This window comes from Lingula anatina, chromosome 3 (genome assembly GCF_051362555.1).
Source record: "Lingula anatina isolate TDL-2025a chromosome 3, LinAna3.0, whole genome shotgun sequence".
In the NCBI taxonomy this organism is placed as follows: domain Eukaryota; kingdom Metazoa; phylum Brachiopoda; class Lingulata; order Lingulida; family Lingulidae; genus Lingula; species Lingula anatina.
Genome location: NC_141769.1, coordinates 29,536,535 through 29,563,052, shown reverse-complemented (window position 1 = coordinate 29,563,052; position 26,518 = coordinate 29,536,535). Strand labels below are relative to the sequence as shown.

At 36.2% G+C, this 26,518-nt stretch overlaps 2 protein-coding genes and 1 long non-coding RNA gene across 3 annotated transcripts; 1 reads left to right on the top strand and 2 right to left on the bottom strand.

The window, feature by feature from the left end:
* Window positions 1-56: 56 nt before the first annotated feature.
* LOC106159461 (uncharacterized) lies at window positions 57-13,084 on the bottom strand. The gene is made up of 11 exons (XM_087009512.1): window positions 13,048-13,084; window positions 11,188-11,300; window positions 10,028-10,134; window positions 8,397-8,553; window positions 3,191-3,327; window positions 2,681-2,763; window positions 2,065-2,404; window positions 1,727-1,834; window positions 1,127-1,256; window positions 508-611; window positions 57-249 (listed from the first exon to the last, which is right to left on the bottom strand). Exons 2-11 carry the CDS (start codon window positions 11,284-11,286, stop codon window positions 189-191), a joined length of 1,326 nt encoding a protein of 441 aa, XP_086865638.1. The 5' UTR covers window positions 11,287-11,300; window positions 13,048-13,084; the 3' UTR covers window positions 57-188.
* Window positions 13,085-14,122: 1,038 nt separating this feature from the next.
* LOC106179087 (uncharacterized) lies at window positions 14,123-15,768 on the top strand. The gene is made up of 2 exons (XR_015333573.1): window positions 14,123-14,597; window positions 14,882-15,768. It is a non-coding gene; the product is annotated as an uncharacterized LOC106179087 (long non-coding RNA).
* A 225-nt stretch (window positions 15,769-15,993) lies between these two features.
* Window positions 15,994-24,601, bottom strand: LOC106179086 (solute carrier family 22 member 4). Its single transcript, XM_013562595.2, has 11 exons — window positions 24,010-24,601; window positions 20,989-21,353; window positions 20,368-20,599; window positions 19,728-19,917; window positions 19,034-19,166; window positions 18,679-18,776; window positions 18,245-18,379; window positions 17,994-18,076; window positions 17,296-17,416; window positions 17,057-17,129; window positions 15,994-16,761 (listed from the first exon to the last, which is right to left on the bottom strand). The coding sequence occupies exons 1-11, from the start codon at window positions 24,131-24,133 to the stop codon at window positions 16,345-16,347; spliced, it is 1,971 nt and encodes a 656-aa protein (XP_013418049.1). The 5' UTR covers window positions 24,134-24,601; the 3' UTR covers window positions 15,994-16,344.
* Between the last annotated feature and the right edge of the window lie 1,917 nt (window positions 24,602-26,518).

The following is a 26,518-nucleotide window of genomic DNA, read 5'->3' as shown; positions in this document are numbered from 1 at the left end:
GAATAACGCAAATGTTAAATTCAAGTTCATAATAATAAAATAACAAAATAATAATATGAATAATGTAAACAACTTTATTCTTTTTTTAATAAAGTTGTTCAAAAATTGAAATTTAAAAAATTAACAAACGAAGACACTGACATTGCAGTACCCATGTGGAGAAACTTTTCTTTCAAAACACTTTTCCCTTAGTCCCCAGATGCCTCGTCCTTCAGGGCTACATAATCTGGTGAAATGCTGTCTCGGGGCCTGTTTAAAAAGAAACCAGTGGCATATTCATGATTCCAGTGGGAAAGTTTCAAACAAATTCTAAACCATATGTTCATTTCCTAAAAACGTAACCCTATATGTAAACGAAAGTTAAGCTTCAAATTTTCTTTCAGGTAAGATTTTTTCTTATTTTTGCTTTATAAAAGGCAGGTTAATATGCAGTGTGCTATTTTCAATTCTAATGGAACAAGGTAGATGGCAAGCTCAAAAGAACAAACAAGTAAAAAAGTGACGTACCCGGAAAGTAAATCAGCTGCAGTGAAAGGGTGAATAAATCGAATCAGCTGCTGAATCAGTTCGTGGTTGTCTTCATGAACACGGCCGAGCGGGATGAGGCTTTCCTAAAGAAAAAACACACACATGCTAGTCATTCACAACTTTGTATTGCAACTCTGATAGTGGTGTTTTTTTTTTTTTAATCGGACGGGGAACCTCTTTTTGACAAATCATTCTCAATATCTTCCAAGATTCTTAATCAAAACTTTGGACAGGAATTGAGGAATAAACATGTATCACATAGCTTTTAGTAATCGAATGCACAATATTATTTGTAATTTTCATCGTAAATAGGCCAACAAACGTCCGTCGGATTGTTAAATGTTTTACATGTTTTTCAGCTTTAATGATTTTGAAAAGTTGCATCAGAGAAGTGTTGTTGGACTTCAAGGTTTACATAAGTCGAACTAGTTTACTTCGCGCTGTAGTATAGTAACCTTCTGGCCCATTAACAGATACATATCAAGTGATTGCTTAAGATTTGTTTTGACTCGGAATGTCTGAACAACGGATGTGTTCAGATTACAAAGAGATTAAACCCCTTCTGTGCATTTATTTACTATGTAAATCATTTTCTCACCACTGGGTCCACACGCAAGTCTTCCAGCTTTGGATTCTCGGGTTCCTTGTAATTTGCAATGCTGTATCTGGTGGGCATCGTCTCAATTCCTGCAGAGATGGTGAGATTCTCCTGGCCGGACTCATCCAGACTTAAAACAATCATAAAACCAATGTATATGGTTGACCGACAAGCGTACATCTTTTAAGATTTTATTCAAAAATCATGATTAGATATATAATAGGGGCCTATACAGTATATAGAATGCCACAATGATAATGTTACCATGCATACACAAGCTGAAAATTTCCTAACGTTGTTTGCCTATTGTCAACTTGGTCGGACACCTTCATCAGACTGACGTGAGTATATGATACCACATATCTCATAATATTATAAGATATTCTGGTAAATGTTAGCCCTAAGTTGACAATGTGGAAAACTTTTAGCCTGTGTTCAATTTTATTATTGTTGGATCATACTACTAAGCTTATGAACATTTTTGATTATTTATAGAATACGTTTGGCATAAAACAGATCGGATTGAGAGAAAGGAACGATGTGAGTAGATGCTACAGATGCATTCAGAATTGTATAAAAATGATAATGAAATTCACGAACTTGTATTGTAACTGTGACGGTGCCGTTATTCCTCCGGGTGAGAGATCCTCTCTTTGAAAGATTAATCTCATTTTGGTGTCAATATCTTCCACGATTTTCAAATCAAACCTGTACACAGAAATAGAGAAATAACATATGAAGTATATGTATGCAAAATATTATCCTGTCCTCTCATAATACATACAGGTGCGCTTCTCTACTTAAAACTAATTTGAAAGGACACAACCTAGTACAGAAATTTTAATTTGTAAACCAATTTGGTTTTTAGTCTAAGAGCACATGCAAGTACAGAAATTTCAATCTGTAAATGCTATCTTTAAAATACATTTCTGACCTACCTCATATCCACAATGTTGCCAACGATGGGTACAAAATCTTCGGTCACTGGTCTTGGCCCTAAATCGGGGCATATGACCATGTTGGTGCCCTCACACGGGATGAGCTTCATCGCTTGTATGGATTCGTGAAGTTTGAGGGTCATGATCCTCCCGGTTTCTCTGTGGCGGAAGGAGGTTGTGTAGTCTTGCATACTATCTTCCAGAGGTGTCTCGGTTATTTCAATGAGCAGAGAGACATGGTCGGTAGAGCTGGGATTCAAGACTACAAAACTCTTTCCCTCGACCTTCAGAATCGGGACGACCACACTCAATCCGCTTGTATACTGTTCGGCATTTCCCCCTGTCAAACAAGAAACCACACCATGATCGCATGTTTGTATTTGTAAACGCATGGGCTGTGGAAGAATTTGGACAAGACTGAGTAATAAATAAATGGATTCGATTACAACAATGGTGAAACCAACAGCATTACAACCCCTACAACCAGCCCCTACAACCTGTTCCAATTTTGTAAGCGTATTTTCCAAACTGCACTATTGTATATATCGTTACAACTGCCATCAATATCATTACATGCCGTATAAAGCAGGTTATAAATATGATCAATGTAACATACTTGTGTCAGGCCGGGCGTGAAGTTTCTTCATCCTACAACTGTTTGCGTTGGCAACTGCAGAAACCTGAGGATTGCAACCGTCCCTTTGAAATAAATAGAAGAATATTTTTTCGTTACATTTCAAATATAAAATAAATTTTCATTTGGCACATCATGGAAAAGTATCTTTTGATATGTGAATTATTTTGTCAAAACTTCTATACGTGAACATATACCAGAAGATCTATACATATTACGTTATCAAAAATAACTTACGACGAAAAAATAAAAATAAAAGATAACACAATTCACAAACATGTTTAATCTTCAATTTTTATACGGGTTTTCATTTTGCATTTAGCTAGCTTTTTGGTGCTATATTTTAATTTCGGAGTGATCGAGGGTAGGCCTGAACTGGTGTTTTGGCTGTGAGAAGGCAAAGTCGCTATTTTTTTTTTTTATCTTAAAATGATAAAACATATGTAGCACGATAGATGGCGCTTTGTTGTCAAAATGCTCACATGTACTCACCACAAGGCTACTTTACCACGCCCCCAGAGACTTTGTAACAATTTGTTAAAAGTGTCTGACCACGAATCGAAGAAATTCAGCACTGCCAGCACCGTTGCATCATCTGCCAAGTCCCAAGGAGTGACCCCTTCTTCATCCTTTAAAAGGAATGTAAAGGCTGTTGAATGCCCTTCTTGCCATTTTCTGTTCACAATCACTGTTACATTTCAATCTCTAAATAAAGTCATTCCTTAGTTATTATAAGTGTCATTATTCGCTTAATTATAAGTTATAATTGTTCTTTACAAATCTAAAAGCGGATGAAACTACATGTGAAAGAACCCAGTCTTTTTCAGGAGATATATATTTATTTTTCGTATAAAGGCATTTGCCCAGATTACAAATGTAAATGGTTCATATAACGTAACTATTGCGCATGCGGAGAGCTCATGTACGTGCACTATCCGTTGCGAAAAAAGATTCTCTTTTTCTAAAGGCATAATAAACATAATTAATCAGGTTAATCATCAAATCTCTGTCATTGGAAGACACAAGCTGTCTAAACCTTTGGATATTTGGTTGACAGGTGTACCTGTTTGGTATATATTTTGTTCTTAAGTCCCTGTACATCTCACATGTTAACAAAAAGATATTCGTTTTCTATTTCGTCCTTACATAGTGTGCATACCCTCTCGTTCGAGGGTATGTTGTCATATGTACCTTTTTCAATCATAAGATTATGGTTTCCACACCTGAGCCTGGCGAAAGCAGCTAAGTGCGCTTTCGGGAGATTCAACAATAAATAATTTTCTTTTTGAAATACAGATTTAAATGTACAATACAAATTTAATTTAGACGAGTTCTGTAACTGGCCGTTCCATTCTTGAATGTAGCAATCTTTCATTCTTGTCTTAAAAATTTCTAAAAAATATATCTCATTCTCAACACCCTGATTGTACCATACAAACCCAAAACCATATCTAAAAAGTATTTCTTTAATTTTTGTCGCCCATGTAATGCGACCAGCCTGATCTAATCTTATAGCACGCTTTTGGATATCTGCTTTCTTCCATTCTCAGTAATTTAAGCCAGAATTTGACACACCGACTGAAGTAAGTTATAAACAGTGGGAACCTACCACAGTCTCCCAAGACCGCTATTGTTGAAGTTGTTGATCCCACGCCAAGAATCCTTTTACAGAAAGCAAGTTGTACCTTTTCTATATTGTCATACACTTGGTATCCCCAAACTTCTGCACCGTAAAATAAAATTGGCGCTATCATTTTATCAAATATCATAAACGCAATATCAGACCTAACCCTTCCATTGTTATATTCAAGTTTATCAATCATAATCATTGCCTTTCTTGCTTTCAGACTTAAACTAGTGGTGGCTTTTGTCCAAACGAGCCTTGGCGTTATAGTTAGACCCAGATATTTGTAGTGGGTTACAACTTCAACCGGTTGTCCACCAAAGTACCATTTTTCATATTTTCGTAATGGTCCAGAGTGTCTAAAGACCATGATTTTTGTTTTTTTCAAATTTATATTCAGTCCGAAATTTTCACAGAAATTCTGTAAAATATTTATCTTCTTTTGTAAGCCAAATGCAGTGTCATCACAAATAACCATGTCATCAGCATACAATAGAAGCGAAATGCTGACAATTTCATCAGTAAAAATAGATTGTACATCACTCTCATTTTACCCTCTCTACAAACTCATATAGGAACATATTAAATAAAAATGGACTTATCATACAGCCCTGCCTGGTTCCAACAGTACATTCAAAATATTCTGTAAGTCCCGGGGATATTAAAACACACGACCTCAATTTTGAATACATTGATTTTAAGACCCGTAAAACTCTCCCATGAATACCAATTTTTTGTAGTCTAAACCATAGCAGTCTGTGGTCCACACTGTCGAAGGCTTTGGAAAAGTCTACGAATATGGAGTAAAACCGCCCCCTGCCCTTGCTTAAATATTTCTGACCCAAGGCGTTTAATGTATAAATATGATCAACAGTTGAGTAACCTGATCTGTAACCTGCCTGTTCTTCGCAGAGTTTTCCATTTTCTGTTGCCCATTTCATGAATCTATTATTCAAAACCTTGGTAAATAGTTTTCCAATCACATTCAATAAAGAGATCCCTCTGTAGTTATTTACATCATTTACCGATCCCTGTTTGTGGAGAGCACAGAGAATGGCATTGCACCATGCTTGGGGATACTCACCACTTTCAAGTATGCTGTTAAAGAGTTGTGTTAACACTGGGGCAATTTTACCTTGGGTGACCTTAAGCATCTCAGAGACTATCCCATCTTCCCCTGGTGCTTTTCCATTCGCCATGCTATTCAGGGCGGAGAGCACCTCATCACATGAAAATAGAGCATTCAAAACAGCCGGATTATCATCATCGCATAGATTACAATTTTGTTCATGACTTTTTAGTTGAGAGTGTACCTCTCTTCTAAATCCTTCATTAATCGTAATATCCTGATTTAGTAACTCTCTAAAATGCTTAACCCATGAATCAGAATCAATGTTACTCTTATTTCTAAAATTTGCATTAACATTTACCCTCCAATATTTCCAAAATGCTTGCGGGTTATTTCTAAAACTTAGCAGTTTGGTATGTTGACATTCTCTGTGCCTTTCCTTACTCAATTTGCATTCTTTCCGAAAGTTCGATTTTGCCTGCTTATAGTTTTGCAAATGTTGCTCTGAGTTATAAAACCTAAAATTATTCAACGCTTTATATTTTAACTTTTTTAATACCTCCAAGTCCTTTGACCACCATGGCGGCTGTTGTCGTAACTCCACCTTGATGCCAGGCGACTTTATCATATAACTAGCCGACTTGATGTACATACCTGTAATGGTTTCTATAACTGCAGTAACATTATTGTTCTGTAAATCGTTCTCTATGTCAGAACAATTTAGAGCAAATTCATCATCAAACTTATCGACAAAATCATCTGTTTTCTTATTATCCCAGTATACTCGTTCATACGGTTCAACCTCCGAGTCTTTTTTTGTTTTGGAAGTTTGCAATAGACATTTGATTGCGCAATGAATTGGCAAGTGATCAGAATCCCCGAATACTATCGTCGAGAACTCAGCTATATTTGCAAACATGTCGCTAGATACCAAAATGTAGTCTACCAAACTACTACCACTATGGGTTATGCATGTGGAATTGCCATCAATATCACCCAAACACCTCCCGTTTAACATGTGAATATTAAGCATACGACACATTTCTATCAGTGACTGTCCAAATTTGTTTAAGATTTTATCTTTACTTTTCCTCTCCAAATCAAAAGTATCCACAGCATAGCAGTCACCGACATCATTTGATATGTAATCTAAATTATCATCAAGAATATAATCATCTATATTACTCGTTCTCGCATTCATGTCACCAGCAAATACAAAAATTACAACATGTGTTTAAACTCATCGCCTTTGTTATAAATTCATTTAAAAGTATAATGCCATTTTGTTCTTTTCGTCCATCGTAAAAACTGGACCCTTCAGGAGGGATATAGGTGAAGCAAATAATCAGATCTTTTTTCCCATCCAAAGAACATTTTATTACATTTAAGAAATACTGCGACACTACAGTCGTCATACACTCTTGTTTCACCATTTACCAGATTTTCTTTGACAAAGACTGATATCCCTCCTGAATGTCTTCCTTTTCGCTTCACGCCAGGCGTATGTTTTCCAAAATGCTTATAATTAGGCATGAAGTGATCATATTGATTATCACTAGCGGCCCATGTTTCAAGTAAGCCAACTATTGCATATTTTTCTATCAGTATCTTTGCGTCCGCAGTACAGCTCGCGAGGCCGTGTACATTCCATGACACAATGCCCAAAGTTGATTCCTCATATATCTCCGTTTTTGAGATTTCATTTTCTTCTTTCAAATTCCTGAATTTGTCATCTAGCTTCTTTACAGCGCCCTCTATTTCCTTTACATGTGTCTTATTGTCCTCACATATTGTATTGATGAGTATAAGGCCATCCTCCATCTCGCCGATTTTTGTATTTGCCCCCTTCAGATCACTAGTGACATTGCTCATTGTTACATGTAGCTCCAGTTTGGTTAACCGTTGGTCTATGGAATCCAGTTTATTAAGCTTTGTATTCATTGCATCCATTTTCAAAGACAGGGATGATATTAAGGAAAACAGATCGCCTTGCGGGTTACTGCTACTAACAGAAAAGTAAGGAATTTATCGCAAAATTTAGGCTTTCATCACATAATCTAGCTGTAGAGACTGGCCGATATACAGATACAAATAGGAAATTAAGAACCTGTAAGTTATGCAATTTAAACGACGTAGAGGATGAATTTCATTTTATTCTTAAATGCCCTCACTACAATACGTTAAGGCAGAAATATATTAAGAAATTTTATTATACAAAGCCAAGTGTCTTTAAATTAATTAAATTACTATCACTTAACAATGTATCACAATTAAACAATTTGGGAAAATATCTGAAATGTGCATCGGAACTAAGATTAATGTCAATCTGATGAATTATTATTATTATTATTATTATTATTATTATTATTGTTTATACATGTATCAGTAGTAATTATTGTATTCACAGTAGTTTCACTGTTTTATATTCTGATGAGCCGTAGGGCTTAAAGGTTAATAAATTGAAAAAATTGAAGAGGCAGTGATCGCATAGGTACAGGTAGGCCTATTGGGCTTGGTGGAAAAAAACCCGTCATCTGGCCCTGTGGGTATATTCGTGGTTGATCAGTCATTAGTGGAGTTGACTGAAGATACGTTACGTCACTTACAGAACTGGTAGCACCTAAGCGTAATTCAGTCGGTGATTTCTGTTCAGTTTGAGAACTACTCACTTTATTCACTTTGTTTTCCTTTTCGCCACTCAGATTAAGACTTTTGTTCTTCCTTTTTCCTTTCTTTCCGCTCATTTCTGTTCAACTCACGTTCTTCCTAGTGTATCTACACGCTCCCCGAAACTTTTGCACTTCCACAATGTAAATTGCTGCACTTTATCGCTCATAGAACTCCAGTCTTTTTGTCACAATCCTTGAACTGGTCAATATTTAAAAAAAAGAATGCTGTTTATGATATGCCAAAACGTCTTGCAATTCCCAACTTACGAGTAGGTGTAAGCATTTATTGTATAAAATGAAATTATGAATTCCAAATTTAAAAAACAGCCAGCCTACCTTTATAAGTAGATCAGCACCTATAGCGACTAGCATCCAAACAATGCTGTAGTACATTAGCGTCATAGCGTAATGGAGGGCCGTCTTGCCATGGTTATCCCGTGCATTGATCGGTACATTATGTTGTATACATATCTCTATTGTGTTGTAGTCTTCACTGAAAGAATTGTCACAATAATATTGGATTGTTTGACGTAAAAATGTACTTTTTTGCCTTCCATTTTTTCACTTTTAGAATTGTTTCAGATCACATTTATATCGGACTTGAAAAACATCTACAAAAACTTAAAGGTAAGAAAGTAACAGTCAGGAACACGTCATCTCACGCCTGCTTGGTACGCCTTAACTTGTGTTTCACTTATTTGTTACAACGGCGAATTAGAAATAGATATAAGTCGTTCAAGCTCTACACAATGCACTTCTGATCTTGCAAGATACAGTATTATAAATGTAATTGAAATATTATGGATACAAAAATTATATAAATAAACATGTACACTTCTCTACCAAAAAGGTCATCCCTACCGAATTTATGTACATTGCTTCAAGGGTACGCATACATATCATTTCCTGTTGCATAACGATTTAATAACCGATCACCGTGCAAATTTGGGATTTTAGTAGACACGATTATTTAAATATTCCAACACCACTTATTTTTTAAAAAGTATTTTTAAGTAAGAGGGACACATTTCTGCCCATACAGTTTACACCGAAGGAGGGATTGGCCAGCAGAATTGCCAGAAGACGGGATTGTACCATTATCATCTCATCATTTTGTACCATCAAGAGGGTTAGACAACGTCATGACCAAACAAGATGGACAAGATTTACTGTTTCACTATAAACTAAAGGAAACCACATTACATCCAGAGGAGAAAAAACTACAACACACTTTGCTCGTAGTGAACTCTTCATAACATTAAGGAACTCGACCGCACCATTTTACAAGAAAAGGGCAAACGACGGTTCTGAGATTACCGCCAGAAGACGCTTGAACAACCACCGTTAATTTGGTGGGGTTGCTGTTAGGAGACCAGTGATCAGCGCCAGGAACCATCCTCAGACGGCATACCAGAACTCTGGCATGGACAACAGCCAACAACTGGGCAATGATAACGTTTACTTATGTGATGGACGTGTAAGGGTTTGGAGAATAGCTTTCCAATTGTTTGTCTCTGGTCGACTGCACGTACAAAATATCATTTATGCCGGTGATTGTCAACTGGAACCTAAAAGCAGATTAATACATTCTAGTACTGGAAAAGAAATTAAAAAATTTTTGTCGAGAATATCTTTAGTGACCAAGACCATGCAGGTATATTCAGAATGATTCTCTACATACAGCCAATACACCAAAAGGCTAGTTACATGTGAACCAGCTCCACCAATCCCTAGATCAGAAGACCATTGAAGAGGTGTGGGATACACTTGAAGTGGAACGCCGTGTGAAAACTCTGCAAACAGAAATTATTTCATTCTATCTTTGCAAAGTATGTGGAACACCATCGCTCTGTACAACCAGTAAAATCTTATTGGTTAATGATACTTTTTTCTGGATCATTTTGCACATTGTAGGTGGCACCTTTTTTGGTAGGGAAGTATATCTATCTATCTATCTATAAACTCACTATTGAACTGCCGTGTGCAGAGGAGTCTTACAGTCCAATGGACCTCTATACATAAGATCCGGTCGAACAAGTCCACCGGGGGGTCTTGATGTCCAAATTTCACCTGGCTGAAATAAAGGAGATGGGGAGCTTTATTCAGAAGTTTGATCGATAATGAAGCCAATTCGAATATTTTGTATACCTCAATCCATTGTGTAAATTCATTTGTTTATTAACATACTGCTACTTTACAGAATGGAATCAATAAACAATCAATAAATATTTTGCTATATTTATTTAAGCCCACATGAGTATAAATCTATAAATTGCAGCTGCTCAATCCCAATTCAGTTACTTTGGGAGCGAGACAAGCCTAGTTGTATGCTTCTTTGACATGTCAAAAAACTGTAATTTGGCCACCTTCGCAGGACAGATGACATCTGACCTCATAAGTGAAAACCATACTTTTCCAGTGTTGTGACCAGAAACGTTAATGGTTCCCAACTCATTACAGAAATGCATGAACACTGTAAAAACAATGTTTAGCCCCTAATCACATTTCTAAGCGCCTGTTTTGTCGCCTGTTTTGTCTCATTTTTTAACGCGTTTAGCTACTAAGCACGTTTAGCTCCTAAGTGTGTTTTTAGCCTGAATGTGTTTAGCAGTATGACGCCTTTAGGTGCTAAATATATGTGTATATGTCTAGCTTTAAGGCGCTGAGGGTTAGGATAGAGCATGCGCAGTGATATGGTGATTCCAGTTGCTGATGCTTTAGCCAGTGGTTTGAAAGACAACAAGAGAAATTCAAATATGAGGGTTAAAAGCAGTTTTTGAGGCAAATGGAAGCAAAAAGTCCACAATACACTACACAGGCAGTATCCCCACAAGCAGATAGAAAAAATTATACAAGCTGAAATTGAAATAAAGACCTATTAACAAACTCCCACTGAAGGAGTAAAAAAAATAAAAAGACAGCTCTCGATTTATGAGCAAAGGAAAAAAGAAACTGTATAAGTGAAAGAGTCTAATAATGAAAATGCATCTACTGTAATATTTCTCTGAACGTTAGCTAATAAGGCATGTATCCCAAGGATAATGATAAATTGAAAAAACGCTTTTCATTTCTATTATTAATAACATTTGAATATGTCATCAAGTCTACTTTGATAAAAAAAACTTACCTCATGACATGACATCACATCAAATACTCTTACACGCTGAAACTGCCCAGTTGGATTGCTTTCCTCGGTTCCTAGTGAGATATCGTTCGACGTATTCATCTTGCACGGACCTGCTGCGAAAATCCACTGGTTAATTTGTACATCATTATATGTTTATTTTCTCAGTTAAAGAAGAGCTAAACTATGAGTTATTAACTTTCTGACATTTTGTTTTCTAACAGCGTAGAACCTTCTTATTAAGGGAAAGGGGCTACAGCTGAGCTTCTGGCTAAAAATGCAGTCTAGTATTAGTGTGATTATTAGTAGAGGCTGTAATTATGTGTATGTCACAGGCAAGACTGAAATCCAGGCGAGATTCAAATCCAGGTCACAGCTACATAAATCACATCCCAAATATAGCCATAAATATATATATATATATATATATATATATATATATATATATATAAACATCACAAATGTATATTATACATGTACATCTCTAAAATACCTCCCATTTCCATGTTTTTCTACTTGTTTGCTGAGCTTGAGAAGTATTTAATAAAAGAAGTTCATATCCCAAATATAGCCATTTACTTTATAGAACCTATGGCTTAGAACTTCTTTTATTAAATACTTCTCAAGCAAAGCAAACAGGTAGAAAAACATGGAAATGGGAGGTATTTTAGAGATGTACATGTATAATATACATTTGTGATGTTTATATATATATATATATATATATATATATATATATATTTATGGCTATATTTGGGATGTGATTTATGTAGCTGTGACCTGGATTTGAATCTCGCCTGGATTTCAATCTTGCCTTTGACATGTACATGTATAACTTTCACCCTTGTTTTTACTTGTTAGACCCTGGAATATTGGAGCCGTATTTAATGTGATTTTGAAACTGTTATAGGCCCTACTCTTTGACATTTCTCAGTCAAACAAGATGCAGCAACAACAAAAATAACATTAATTAATAATAACAATAATATAAGCAATAGTGCAGATTTGTTTGTGAGAACCTTTGAGGACTCTTTGAATTGAGAAAAATTAGATTATAAAAATATCTAAGCCAATGGGTCATTATTCTGTAGCCCCAAATTATTAGATCGATATCAGACTCTTATATTGCGTCACATTATAAGTATAAAATATGCTGCTAAGGGGACGTAAGAAAGAGTATGGTATGAATTTATCTCAGTTGCCTTTTTACTAAGGCTCTTGATCAAAAGTATATTCCAACAAAAACAACTTGTTATGCAGTATGCAATTAATTTGTGCAAATCCCTAAATAACAAGGTAATACAGACCAGGGGATTTTTTCATGTCGATCGATTAAATAGCTTTTGCGCAGTTTAAAAAACTTGCTGAACCTCCAATTTATTGTGTAAAAACACTTAATAGGAGAGGTAAACTGCATAAAAATAATACAAATAAACAATATTTAGGCCACTGAGCCGTTCCTTGTTTCATTTCAACTGTGCAAGATCGCAAATTTAAATAAAATCAACAGGGCATACAAGTAGACTTACTGTAATTAAATGAGTGTTATATTTTTTGTTTAAGATTACCATTATTAATAAAAGGCTTCATTCAGATACAGATTGAGATAACAAGAAAGGTAATTACTTGTCGAACTTGGCCAATGACTGTTAAATTCTACATTTGTCAGCCATTTGCATAACAGATTGCTTAAGAAAATATTTATATTAAGATTTTTCAAGAAACCCCATTAGTATAATAATTGTGTTCGTATATAATGCTCATAAAATGGACTGTATGCATTGAATCCTAATAGTTCTAGAGGCACAATTTTGTACGCAGTGTGTTGATGTTTAAACCACTCTGATATTACAAAGTACTCACCTCATACAGATAACCTCTTAAGTAGGCCCACGTCATTAAAGAGTGCGCATGCTCAATGATCACAATAGAAAAATTCGTATATACGTGTTTGTAACAGGTAAGCTAAGTCTGTGCTAGGTATTAAACTGTAAGGACAGAACTATCTAATTTATTTAGCTTTTAATAATAGTAAAAAGTAACAAGAAAAGTATCAAAGCTATTTACGTATACTGTATATGTTATACAGACCACAGAGTTTAAAGCGGACTTACTGAAAAGTTAGTGTATTGTTCCAATAGAACCTGACCCAACCCGCGATCATTTGACATTGGTAATCATACTATGAATGTACTTCAGAAGACGGTTGGATCAATTCTAACCTTGATGTATTTGATTATTTCGTTTATAGATTTCGGATGTGGGATTATTTGAAAACCTTAGTCCTTTTCTGCACCATGCCAGGTAATTCGCAGTCATTGACTGCATTGACTGCATAAACATAAATGAATAAACATGTATCAGGCCCGTAGCCAGGGGGGGGGGGGGGGTTCGGGGGGTTCGGAAGAACCGCCCTATTTGCTGGGAAAATGTCCACTCTGGGTGAAATTTGATCTAGGTACATGAAGTTTTTATGGAAAAAGGTCCACTTTTTCAGAAAAAGAACCCCCCTTTTGAAATTGCTGGCTACGGGCCTGCGTATAATGTTTACGTTTGTTTTAACTGAAACCTGATGTTCTCCAGATATTGCTGATGTCTTATTGACTAGAATCAATATCTTCGCCATTATGTGTATTTTCATACATAATTTGTCATCAGTTTTTTCGATATATATATGCTTGTTATAGTGACCCATGTTTCTGAACATCGAGGAAGAGTAATACGACCAACAACCAATGGAAGTCTCCGTCTTAAATTTAAGGAAATACGCTCTGTCAGTCTATTTTGAAGTTCATGGACATGTATATAGTTTCGTTAGTATAAGAATTATAACGAAAAAAAAATTAATTTCTTTAATTATATAAGTTTTTGTTTATTATTTAACGTTCAGTTTTGAAGGTATTGACTTTGTCTTTGTCTGCCTATATAAGTTCCACAACCTGTCACTGAACACACAGTTCCGTGTGGATCGCATGTTCATTGCATAGAAAGCACAGAAACGAAAGACAGCACCAGGAGAGGGGGCACCAACAGGGAAGAGGATGGCACTACGGAGAAAGATTCCGACGAGCAGGAGACTCATGTATTAAACTCAGACCAGAGTGAAGAACTTTCAAAAGCAGGAAAATTGACAGAAATGTGCACTAGTGTTTGATAATCATTACGGTGTATACATATGTAGAACTTTCACAGCTTCACAAGTATGATCTTTTCAGAACAAAAAAGTTAAGTTTTCCCCACTGTAATTTCCTTGTCTATTCTATTTAATTCAAAAGCTATTTGTGAAGTTGGAGCATTGTGTACACCAAGAACAGACCATAATGATGGACAAGAAAGTGCCACGTCGAACGGTTTGGAGGTCGAAGAATTTCAAAGAATTAAGGTTGAAGCATGGGAAAATATTTTGACGGAAGGTAAACTGAAACAGTTAAAATTGTGGTCATGGAAAAGAAATATTAAAATAGATGAAAAAATTGTTATACTCACCTGGATAAAAGGCTAAGCATTTTTACATTAAATTTTGAGCGACAGAATTTGTATTTGACACGATTTCAAACATGGTTTCAAGTTCTGATAAAATCTATCAACCTGAGAGGTTAAATCATTGCCATAAGTTTTATTTAATGCACTAATGCAAGATAAAAATCAAATTTTAGAAATGTCGTGATACGGACAATAATATATATTGATTTTTCAGAAATGGTTCAAAAGATGATATCAGAACTAGGGGACGGCTTTGTAGATGAATTAAAAGATCCACTAGAACTACAAAAGGTGAAAGAAGAGGCTAAAACCGTGGTTAGATACTGGCTACGACAGCGAGAAGGGGTTCCCTTTTTGCAATTACAAGATTTGTTCATTGATTGCAAAGAGGCGCAGTACAACATTAAGAAACAAGAGTAATTGAATGAATGTTTGATATTCGTAATTGCAGTGAATATAGTCAGAATAGACGTTCTGTTTCTTGCACTTAGTATTTTCAAAAAGTTTATTCATTCCCGAGTTCAGGTTAAGGAAATGTCTGAAAGGCAAATATCAATTATACAAAAACAATCACTTTTTTGTACAGATTTTGCTTATAATCAATGCAATAAGCATTATTTTATATGATGATATAGAAATCTCATACTCATGTCAGTGAATTAAAATATAACGTGAATGACATGGACGTTATCAGATATGTGCATCTGTCGAACGCAATACTCAATGCTAAAAAGCTTCTGTTACTTCGGTTGTTATTGTAGGGTTGCTCATTAAAAATTTAAGAATAAATAGTATTGAGACACACTGTACGTTTGCGATATTGTGAATCAAGAAAACTTTGAACCTCCAGAATAGAAAAAACAGTATGAGACAAGAATGTTTTATGCGTCCCACAGACAATACTATATGGTAATTGGATTGAAGTCAACGTTACGTTCTCAACTGTCTATTTAAGCGCCACACAAAACCTTTGAATATTTTTTAAATGACGTTTGTGATCAAAATTCGGCATTTTTGGCGATTATTTAATTTTTTGATAATGTACGATACACTATTCCTGTCATGTATTTTGACAATAGTGATTAAATTTATTTGATTATCTGTTTGTTATAACATAGACTGTATCTTATATAATTAGTGGTCGGACATTTATAATATCAAAAATATTTAATAACGTTTCAACCGAAACGGTCTCTGACTACACAGGCGGTTAGTTCTATCGTGAATATAAAGATTTTTACGCATTAAATTCAAGTTATCTACCCCTGACTGAAATATAAAGATTATCAGACATATGGTACATGTACAAACAAAACTGAAGACACGTGGCTTATCAATATATGTATTTTGTCAGTAAGACGTAAATTTTAATGGATCCCCCACGTTTACGCTCCATTAAAAAAATTGCAAATCCTTCAAATCTAGAGCCTGATGTGTGCAGCTTATGGATTTTGTGCCAAAGGTTGTTCAGAGAGTCACGAAATGTTGACGATAAGCTCAAAATATCTACATATCAATATATTTTAATTAATCACAGGCATATGCTGCAAACACAAATGAAAAACAAATTGTTTTTTTTTTTTCAAAATGTAGCCGTCTTGGCACATGTGCCTTAACAGCTGTCTGCATCAGCCAGGTCACGCTGGCGCCATAATCTGCCGCCTTTTAGAGACGAGTTTATATTATCGTTTCGTGGTTTAAATCCTCCAACTGAACGTATTTCCCACGATGCTTTACCTCGTGAGGCACCGTTAAGTGCAAATTGGTAAAAGAGGGCCACTGCAAGTCAATTGTCCCAATACTTCCAAAAGCGCTAAGGTAATCCATTCCGTCAGATAACGCGTCCACGTTATGTTCATGCCCCTCGAGGGGTTCTTTCTCGTCATTATCGGCAAATTCATCATGTACTGATTTCGGATCCTCGTCGACATCGTTCCGTGCGCACCCGCATGGACAACAGAAGCACCACGTCCATTTTGGCACATCGTCTTCTAAGGCTTGCCCCTTTGTTTCTGGCAGGAACCATCCGGTAATTGCCGCTCCTATTGCGAAGACTCCGCCAATGATGAACGGATATCTTCTGTCGAGTTTTGACTAAAAAGAAAACAATTTCAAACAATTCTTTTTGTTAACAAATCAGCATGTAAGCTCTTTTTGAGGAGTTTTTTTTCTTGGTGCTTGAGTTTGTCCGTGACAGGCTTTTTTCTTCAGATTGACATTTTGTTGCGAACCGACCGAGTGGGGTCTAGCTTGTGTACGCCAACAAATTAAAATACGTTTTAAATAAAGTCTGAGATGAGAAACCCTCTCAGGGTCCATATAAATGTATACGCATATGTACTATAGCAGAAATGAAACTGATTAAGGGCAACACACGAGTGTTACTTACTAGATATACCAACTGAGGTGCTACTATGGATCCAAGCCGACTTCCTCCCATCGCTACGGCCACACCTATATCTCTGAAATCAAGGTCCAAGATATGTCTCAGTGCCGTAAACATCACACACACACACACATGCTACACTCGAGAATCAAATCTAGGCAACGCTCCATGAGGGGATTAAAATGTGTAAACGTAGCACTTAACTGGAACTCCAGTATAATTTATTTCTTTTCTGTATATACCTAATAGGAGTTGGCAGCAGCTCTGATGAGATAATCATAGCAGCTGTCCAGCCTGTCAGAACACACGTCCGACCCAGTGTGGACACCAAGGCCACCGCCAGCCACGCCGTCTCATATACACCTGCAAATGTTAAACCATTAAATCTTGTTGTCAAGAAATGAAATGTAAAGATACATATACAGTATATAAGAAGCGAGGGACAATGCATAGTGCAATGTTGGTGCATGCGTGTGATTTTGCACTAGTTTTTTTTTTTTACACAAAACAGGAAGCCCCCCCCAAGAATAAATAAATAAATAAATAAATAAATAAATAAATAAATAAATAAATAAAACTAAAAAGAAAAACCAACCGAAATTAATCTCTGTTGTCTATCATTAGGTTATCCCACTTGAAGCTTTGTGATGGTATTTTGTAGGGTTTCGTGGCATTGATTTGATATAAATATTTTTTAAGTATGCATCTTTAAAGCCTCTTGTTTGAGATATGCGATATCGGTACCTTATAAATTTGTAAAAATGAACATTTTTTGGACGGAACATTATGAATACATGCCAGTTTTCTGGAATAGGGAGAGGTAATAGTCTTGGCAAATATGATTTTGAGAAAAAAATAAAGAAATACAATATAAAGGAAACCACTGCAAGGAATGTTTGTCCCGATATTAAATCGATTGATAATTTACAATTCTTCTTACCAAACACGTCAAGCAAGATGACAGAGAGCGTTAGGACCCCGCCCAGTGCTGTCAAGCCAATAAATGTCCACCGGCGTCCTAGACTGAAAATAGACAGGATCAAGTCATACCCATCACTAGGGACAAGGACTTTCGGAGATGGACAAAACCCAGTGAACCAATTATTTTTAATTTTAGTAAAAAGTTATAAATTATTACAGAACGATTTGGCATTTTGAGAACTATTACCTGTATGTTGGAACCCTTCTTACCAGTTATTGAGATATATGGAGAATAGGCTAGTAGGATAACCTATTCCAAACCCTATTGCGAAGTTAATCGCCTTGCCTCCGGGGAGATTTTTCACGTTGAACCCCATGGTATATACGAAAAGGGCCATGCTGAACCTGAATTGTGAAATAAGTAAGGCCATAATGAGCAAAAAAGAACATTTATACATTGCGTTAACCACATATTCAACATTTGCCAAAATGTTCTATAAATATCGCTGTGTGTGTGTGTGTTACGCGCGCGCGTGCGTGTGTTAACAAGATTTCGATTGTGATTTGGTGGTGCTAAGGAGTTTTTAAACTAAAACCGTTTAAAGGGTGTTCAAGCCAAATTGCACACACTCCATCTTGTCACTGGGCAGTGAAAAAAAATTCAACATTGTGAAAAAACAGATATTTTGAACGCGGTCACTCACATAATGTATGTTAACATCACGATCAGCCTGGATTGTCTAGGGGTGCGAAATAAATCATGGATTCTATAATCGCGTGCCTTGGCCTGGTTCTTATTGGCCTGGAAGTAAATGAGAAATAATTCATTAAAGATCACTTTCAAGGCTTTGACGGAGGTTTACATCTTAAAAGTCATGTCAGATCTGACCTCCCATTTACATGAATTAGTTGTCCAAACCTAACTTTCTATTTCTGTACAATGTAGTTGTTTCACTTTTTGTTCTATCTGACGAAAGAATATCCAACTTTTAACGTACAAAACACTCATTTAAAGTAAGTAGTGTTTCTGTAGCACTCAACCCTTGTAATTGTACTCACCTCATAATTTGCGACAAATTCTGCAAAGTCTGGCATTTCCTTTTTATTCCTCCTGGCTATTCTCTGCATGATTTCCTCTGCCTCTTTGTACCGACCTCTTGTAACCAGCCATCGGGGGCTTTCGGGAATATAACTGGAAAATAGAAAGAAAATCTCTCATCAACCAATGATTAACCACGGGCGAGTTGAAAACTGTGTATGTGTATCCTGCTTACATTCAATATTACTCTTCTCTGTTATTTTAGTTTTTGTACATAGTGCTGATCTTTGGATGTTATATGTAGTTTGAATCAATATAATATTGTGCGATTGTATGCCACAAGTATTTTTAGATGTTGCATATAATTTTCTCATTTATTATTGAATAATTTACTGAAAAGAAATTACCAACAGACACACTGTCAAAAGGAATTTGTTAAAAAGTGATACCGGAGAGTTGAATAACTCATTAATTATAATCAGAAAAGCCATGCTTCAAGTAAAAATTATGTTTTTGAAATGTATTATCATTGATCAACAAAACAAAAACTTACCAAAAAAAATCTGCAGTATAAAGCTGTTAACAACAATTTCAAACGCATGTTGATGCATGTGGAATAAGGTTTTGTCAAGGTTCCCGATCCCCTCAAAATAAATAAATAAATAAATAAATAAATAAATAAATAAATAAATAAATACACAAAAAAGCTCTTACAACCAAAACAGTAGCAGGGCCAGTCCGGGCAATGTGGTGGCTAACATAATCTGTTTCCAGTCCTTAATAGTAAAGCCGAACGCCGCCAGTGCACCCAAGCCGACAGGCCACAATCCTATGGATCCGGTAAACGCACGCCACCGGATTCCAATGAACTCCATGGGGTATACAAATCCAACCACTATGGTGCCTGTGAAACAAAAGGATATATGTGTGAATGAGGTTTCAAGATGAAAGTATTGGTGGTATACTGGTATAGGGCAATTTCTCACGGTATTTTAGCAAGATATGACTGACTTGGCGGAATTTCGAGATGTGGCAAATTTGGTGTAATATCGGGGCATGACCTGCTTTTTCAGTATTCTGGGACATGACAGTTTAAACAAAAATAAATATGTATACATTCTGATATAGAGATTCTGGTATATTCTGATATTGGGACTGTGATATACTGTAGAAAGTTTCTTGAACTTGTCTTTCTCGTATCTTTCGCTCTGAACTTTACCAATCTCATACAGCAATGATTTTTTTAAATTTAATTAGAAGCACAGGCGTCACCACTTTTGATCTCAAGTTCTGTCTGCCATCCCCATTTATTCTAATGTAAGGGAGTATATGTCCAGATTTCTTGTTGACCTACCTCCAAGACTTATGCCCGTGATAAGCCTCAGTATGGCAAACACATACCACGTTGGAGCATATATCTGGGCAAATCCGGTCAAACACATAAGAAGAATACCACCGAACCACGCCTTCTTGCGACCAAACGAGTCCGCCAGTTGTCCGTAAATGAAGGAGCCAAAAAACACCCCGATCATCTGCAGGGAGGTGATCTGGTCACTCACTGGGGCCAAGTTGCAGACAAGATTCCACTGAAATAAAATTGATATAAATTTAATTAACAGTACGTCATGTTCTCAATATCTACTTTTTATTCCTGTCAATGTCATTAAAGACTGAGTACAAGTGCATTGCTTGCGTTTGTATAGAAATTACGTGAAATTACGCGTCCTTTTCATCTGAAGGTGCATACAACGTTATTTTTTTACGGTTTTAAAGCTGATTTAAAGCTCACAAATGAAAAAGATTGCGTTTTAACTAATTGATAGATTATTAACATTGCCATTCATAAATTGTTGATTTTTTGTTTATTTAAAAATGAAGACCCATTTATCCATTTTTCATTTTTTTTTCTTTATTTTCTTTGGGGGCATAAATAAGGACAACTTAACCAAGACGCGTACAAACTACCTTTACAAACCTCTGTAACGATTGTCGATGATTCTGAAGTGAATTCAATTCCTGGACAGACTTGGTTATCTGCAGTGCAAGTATTATACGTGTACATGTCACTAGAATTTTTGGTAACATTTGACACATTTGACAGTGTGCCATCACTGACAATGTTGACATTGGAGCTGACATCGTACAGTAAAGAGTCAAAAAGCGTGGTGGAATTGTCCGTCAAATAGTCGTCTGCAGCGGAAGTGACGTTGGTGCGCGCGATTGGACACCTCCAACTGGCGTCGTCCCCCGTGAAGATAAGAGATAACATTGCCCAAGACACCGGGATATCAGAGAGTGAGATTATGAGGAACAGGCTCAGCTGATACCAGCCCATCTGACCTGAAATGCAATTCAACTAAATTTAGCAGATATGCCCTCAATTATATCTTTATCCTGCTTAACCTATACGCACTTGTACCATGCAAATATGTTCAACATACTTGTACTGTACAAGGGTATGACAATTTTAATAACATTTTTGTAATAACATGAAGAATGTATATATAGACATATCTTTGTCAATGTGTGAAACTCTGCATTCATTTCATCGAAATGCACAGCTGCAAAATAAAAAAGAAGTTGAAGACACATGTTGTTGATCTACCTTAGCAAATAGTCAGAGGGGAGTAATATAGGCCTAGTTTGCACCTTTCGACCACCTCTTTCAAGGACAGCAGCAAGGTTTTTTAAAACCCTTGTAGGCCTAACAGGCCTAACGCGCCTCGGTCTGTATTGGATATATTACTAGTATTGTTGTCACGGGAAAAAAATTCTATCGACTTCATTTAGCTAAAATCGATAATTATTAAATGTTACATGCTGTCATCAAGGTTTTATTTGGGTAATGTTACAGTGTGCATGAAAAGGTAATTTTGCTGTTCTTGAAAAACTGGCAGAATGGTACATTTTCGAACCAAGGGTCGCCACTTATTTATTAAATTGTATAATGATGAAGAGTGTATATTGGTACTACAGCACCCTTGCTATATTTCATATACCGTTTACATCCATTACAACTTCAACTTGCAACTGAAAGAAGTGCTATTTGACACTATGATTATACCCAAAGCCAATTATGGCCTCGATATTTGGGGGTTTACGTCATTTTGGACAAGTCTCCTGTGGAAAAGGTACACCTTTGTTGTTGCACACAGCTGTCACCGGTAAGTCTACACAGACTTACCGGTGGAGAGCTTGGGCTTGGACGTTTCATCAAAACACAAACAAAATTGTACATGTTGTGGAGTAAAACTGTTGACTTAAATGAAGGTGTTTTACTATGTGAAACAAGCCAATCTTAACGATTCACAGAATAATAACCTTCTTAACATAAACAATAACCATTTATCGTGGAGTGGGGTCTTGAAAAAGATTTCGTGGGAAATGGCTATTTGAAGATGTCTGGTTTTAGCAGAAAATGTTCAAAATACAAAAGGCAGAGGAAAAAATGGAATTATTTAAGAGGCGTTAGTTGATAGTTATAAACAGTCATGACACCAAAGCATAAGCTGTAAAATAGTATTGCCAATTAAAACCAAAATGAAATCTACCTAGTTACCTTTAAGCTGGGACTGGACTCAAACAGGGTTAAAAATCACGTTTTTATAGATAAAATCAATAGTAAATTTTTTAACAAAAAACCCCGACCCCCTTTTGTAGTACTTCGTTCAAGTGTTATAATACCATTAAAAGCATTTTTATAGCTGTCCAGGTGCCTGAGAAAATCAGGAAACCGAAAATGTTTTTGCATCAAAAACTCTCAACATTACGTCACACGTCGAACTTGGAGCTGTGTTTCATTCACCACAATTAGATGTGTTGAAGATACATTAAATGAATGCAACAGGAATAAAAAAGCTAAGGCCTTTCATTTAAGATGAAATCTCCAACCTGCAGTCCTACCTTAAAATCAGCAATAAATGTAATACTTTGACAATACTGACTGAGATTCTAGCTCCTCTGTCCAGCTAACGGTGAACTATCATAAGGTAGGCAAACTCCATTTGAAATGTTAAAATGCCAGTGCAAGCTTTAGATGAATAAATTTTACAATCCTAATAACATAAAAACAAACTATAGGCCTTGTCGGTGAAGGAAACTCTTGTTAGGGCATTTTGTTTGTGTTTTGGAAAATCATCATTTTACAAGCCTAACCAAATGATGTGAAAAAAAGTCAGATATGTGTTAAGCATCAACTCCTACCATAGAAACAACTGTGTATCAAAACATTTGAGATTCAGCCAGCTCTTTACAATACAGGTATACACATGCATATACATGTAGTTACTAACGCTTTTTCTGCGTTTCCAGATTTACAGGCCTAAATAATACTCATGGCTCACCAGAAATGTCCTTTTTGACCTATTTGCCTCTAAGAACACCTGTTCTCCAGGTTAAGGTCATTATTTACCCCACCCTGCTACTATGACAATTTCAGGCAACAATGGTTATTCAAATGCACAGCGCATTTTCGTATTGACGTTGCAAAGAAGGTCATTTTGCGTTAAAAGGGATAACAAATCTTATGGGATCTACATTTCACAATTAATACATTGTAATATGTGGTAATATTATAAATTCTATTTTACCACCAAAACGGCGGTTATGGCAATTATTCTGGAATTTGTGCTTGCCGTCGGACCACGTAACTTCTAAATACGGCTACTCTCTGTAATAATCTTTTAAGAGATTATTACAGAAAACTTAACTTTTTAGAAAAAAAACAGAGTAACTTTGAATGTTGAAACGGATTCATTTTACTACTTAAGTGTGGGGAAATTGTCGTTAACCCCAGAAAATAAATTTCTTGGCTAAAATGAGCAGTTGTTTTCCCTGTAAGAATATCACGAGAACAAATGTGGATTCTTTTGCGTCAAAATGGCTATTACAATATTGTATCTGGCAATTTTATCAACTTGGATCATTCATAGTTAGCCTGCACTGGTTCAGTAGTAATTGGCAAGAAAATTCCAATCTAATTTATTTTTTCACATACCCACTTTGGCCAAAACGTGCTCCAAGTCTGTCATTTTGTTGTCAGCTTCCTTCTCTTCATCTTCTTCTTCCTTCTTACGACATGATCCACAGCATCTTTTGCTTAACCTCTTCAACTTTTCCATGGTGTTAGCAATATACTCCTTGCGCACTGGAAATAATTACACGTGCATCGTCCTTGTCTTGGGGAGTTTCAAAGAGATGTGCGTTATACGAACCACTGTTTATCTTTATCGTATCATCCCTACACTGACGAATTACGCAGTTGAACTTTCCATACTGTATGTATCTGGTTACAGAAGTTTATATAATCTGTCTTATGTAAACTTCCATGCACGTGGGTAAGTCGTATGTCGAGTTCAATGAAAGATGCCGTCTTCTGTTTATTTGTCAAAGGTTATCTTAAGGCTGCGCTTTCAAAACTGTGCCCAAGGTCGGGCTGATAGCGGTGACAAACTCTGTGCTGCGTGTCTCATGAACGTAAATCCGGGTGGTCTCCACACTGGTCAAGTCCCCCCTGACGTAACGCTGCACTGACCCATGGTATATCAAATCTAAATTGACAAAGGACGCACTTAACACTCGAGTGTGGGTTCCACGGACAAGGATTGACTCAAGTCTGTCAATGCACCTTAAGTACTTGTTGAAGGATGAAGTTCGCACTTAAGGACCATACCACTACCCATGACCACGTTATCTTTATTTGCAACAGCTCTAAAGAATTCGAAATTTCGTAGAGAAAAATGAATTAATTTAGAAGCAATTATATTTGTTATAGAGTGTGCATCTATGGGCGAACAGTTATCCCATATTTGTAAATCATGCATGCTATACATAAGAACATTGCGTTATTAGAAACTCATCTCAGTAATTTCTCTACCACTACTATCATAAATGCCCTTGTCACATTTAGCTTAGACTACTCAAATTCTCTTCCCCATGAGCGTCCTCAGAGAAGGTCAAACGTATGCAAACTATGTATCTCTGTTCGTGTCCTTGATCCCGCATCAGGTGACAGTCGCACCACATCATTCTCCTACACTGGTTATCCTTAAAGATGCATTTGAAGTCAACTTTTATACCACCATAGCCGACTAAATGCCACCTCATTATTTCAAAGAGAATAAACTAAACGCCAAAGAATACCGTTTCATATCACCTGTAAATTATATTTGAACGGATATTTTCTGATTTCTTTCTGTGGTGCATATAACCAGGGCTGATAGGTAAGTCAGGTCATTTTACGACCAAAAATTAAAAGAAGGTGCAGTATTAAAGTTTTTTTATGGCTGATCGAGTGATCCGATCGAAAACAAAACCACCTATAACACGACTGTCACCTTGCGGGGGGGGGGGGGGGGGCAACTTCACCGCAATGGCGGATATCGAGTTTGGTAAGGGGTTCAGGAATAAAAATTGACCCTCGAAATCGAAGCACGCTTTATAAGGATCTTTAAGAGTATGTGTTCTCTTTCAGGTTTCAGCTCGTGCCAACGCTGTTTTTTTTTTCAACTTAGCTCCCCATATTTATGTGATGCGACTTTCCATTGAGACTTTTCAAGAATCCCATGAAACGGTGACTTTATGGCTTTTGTGCTTTTTAATGACTTTTTGATGGACCTCTAGTAGAAAGTGACTAACTTTTATTTAACTAAAAGATATTTAAATGTTTTTAAATCAATATCTTTCATTTGTATGTTAAATTGTTAAGTTTATTAAACGCATTTGGACTTCAGCCTCAAAATAAACTAGAGGATCAGAGAGGCGATACCGCCTCTGGATATTGTACCACCAGCTGGAGTAAGCGCATTCTCATGGAAACCCCGCCCCCCAAAAATGAACACCACCACCAGTCTTGTGCTTGACAAGCTCTATAAAATGCAATAAACAAGAGTTCTCAAAATATGCAAAAAAATAAAATAAAATAAAAATAAAAAAAAAAAAAATATATATATATATATATATATATATATATATATATATATATATATATATATATATATATATAGCGAACAAACATAACTGTTCAAATCAAGCAGATGTTCAAATTGAGCTGTATTTTCCTAACACTGATGACTCCTGTGATTTTCTAGACAATAGGCCTATTGGTTTTCCTTGAAATGCGTTATCAGTATTGCATATTTGCTGACAAAAGAGAAAACCTTGGGACAACAGTAGGCAGATCTCTGCTAGTTTTGAAGATATGAGGGGCAAGAAAATATGCAGAGTTCAGTTTGTGGTGAAAAAGTAGGTCAAAGGTCAATTTCAAGGTCACAGTATATGACTTCCTATAGAAGTTCAATAGTAGCTATGGGCATTTCTTTGCCAATTTTGGAGATATGAAGGCCAGGAAACATGCAAAGTGCAGTTCATCATAAATAGTAGGTCAAAGGTCACAGTAAGATTGCCAGTATATGACTTCCTATTCAAGTTCAATAGTAACTTTGGACTTATCTCTGCCAGTTTCCGAGATATAAGGGATAGAAAATTTGCAAAGTTCAGTTCATGGT

What these genes read in the sequence shown, in the direction of transcription:
- LOC106159461 (XM_087009512.1), bottom strand. Translation starts at nt 11,286, where the DNA reads ATGAATACGTCGAACGATATCTCACTAGGAACCGAGGAAAGCAATCCA. An exon ending in CGTGGTAAAGTAGCCTTGTG is followed by an intron (nt 2,764 to 3,190) that starts GTGAGTACATGT and finishes TTTATTTCAAAG; the next exon opens with GGACGGTTGCAATCCTCAGG. An exon ending in CCGTCACAGTTACAATACAA is followed by an intron (nt 1,257 to 1,726) that starts GTTCGTGAATTT and finishes GATTGTTTTAAG; the next exon opens with TCTGGATGAGTCCGGCCAGG.
- LOC106179086 (XM_013562595.2), bottom strand. Translation starts at nt 24,133, where the DNA reads ATGGAAAAGTTGAAGAGGTTAAGCAAAAGATGCTGTGGATCATGTCGT. An exon ending in CATCGACAATCGTTACAGAG is followed by an intron (nt 20,600 to 20,988) that starts GTTTGTAAAGGT and finishes ATTTTATTTCAG; the next exon opens with TGGAATCTTGTCTGCAACTT. An exon ending in CACCTCAGTTGGTATATCTA is followed by an intron (nt 16,762 to 17,056) that starts GTAAGTAACACT and finishes TTTTCTTTTTAG; the next exon opens with TCAAAACTCGACAGAAGATA.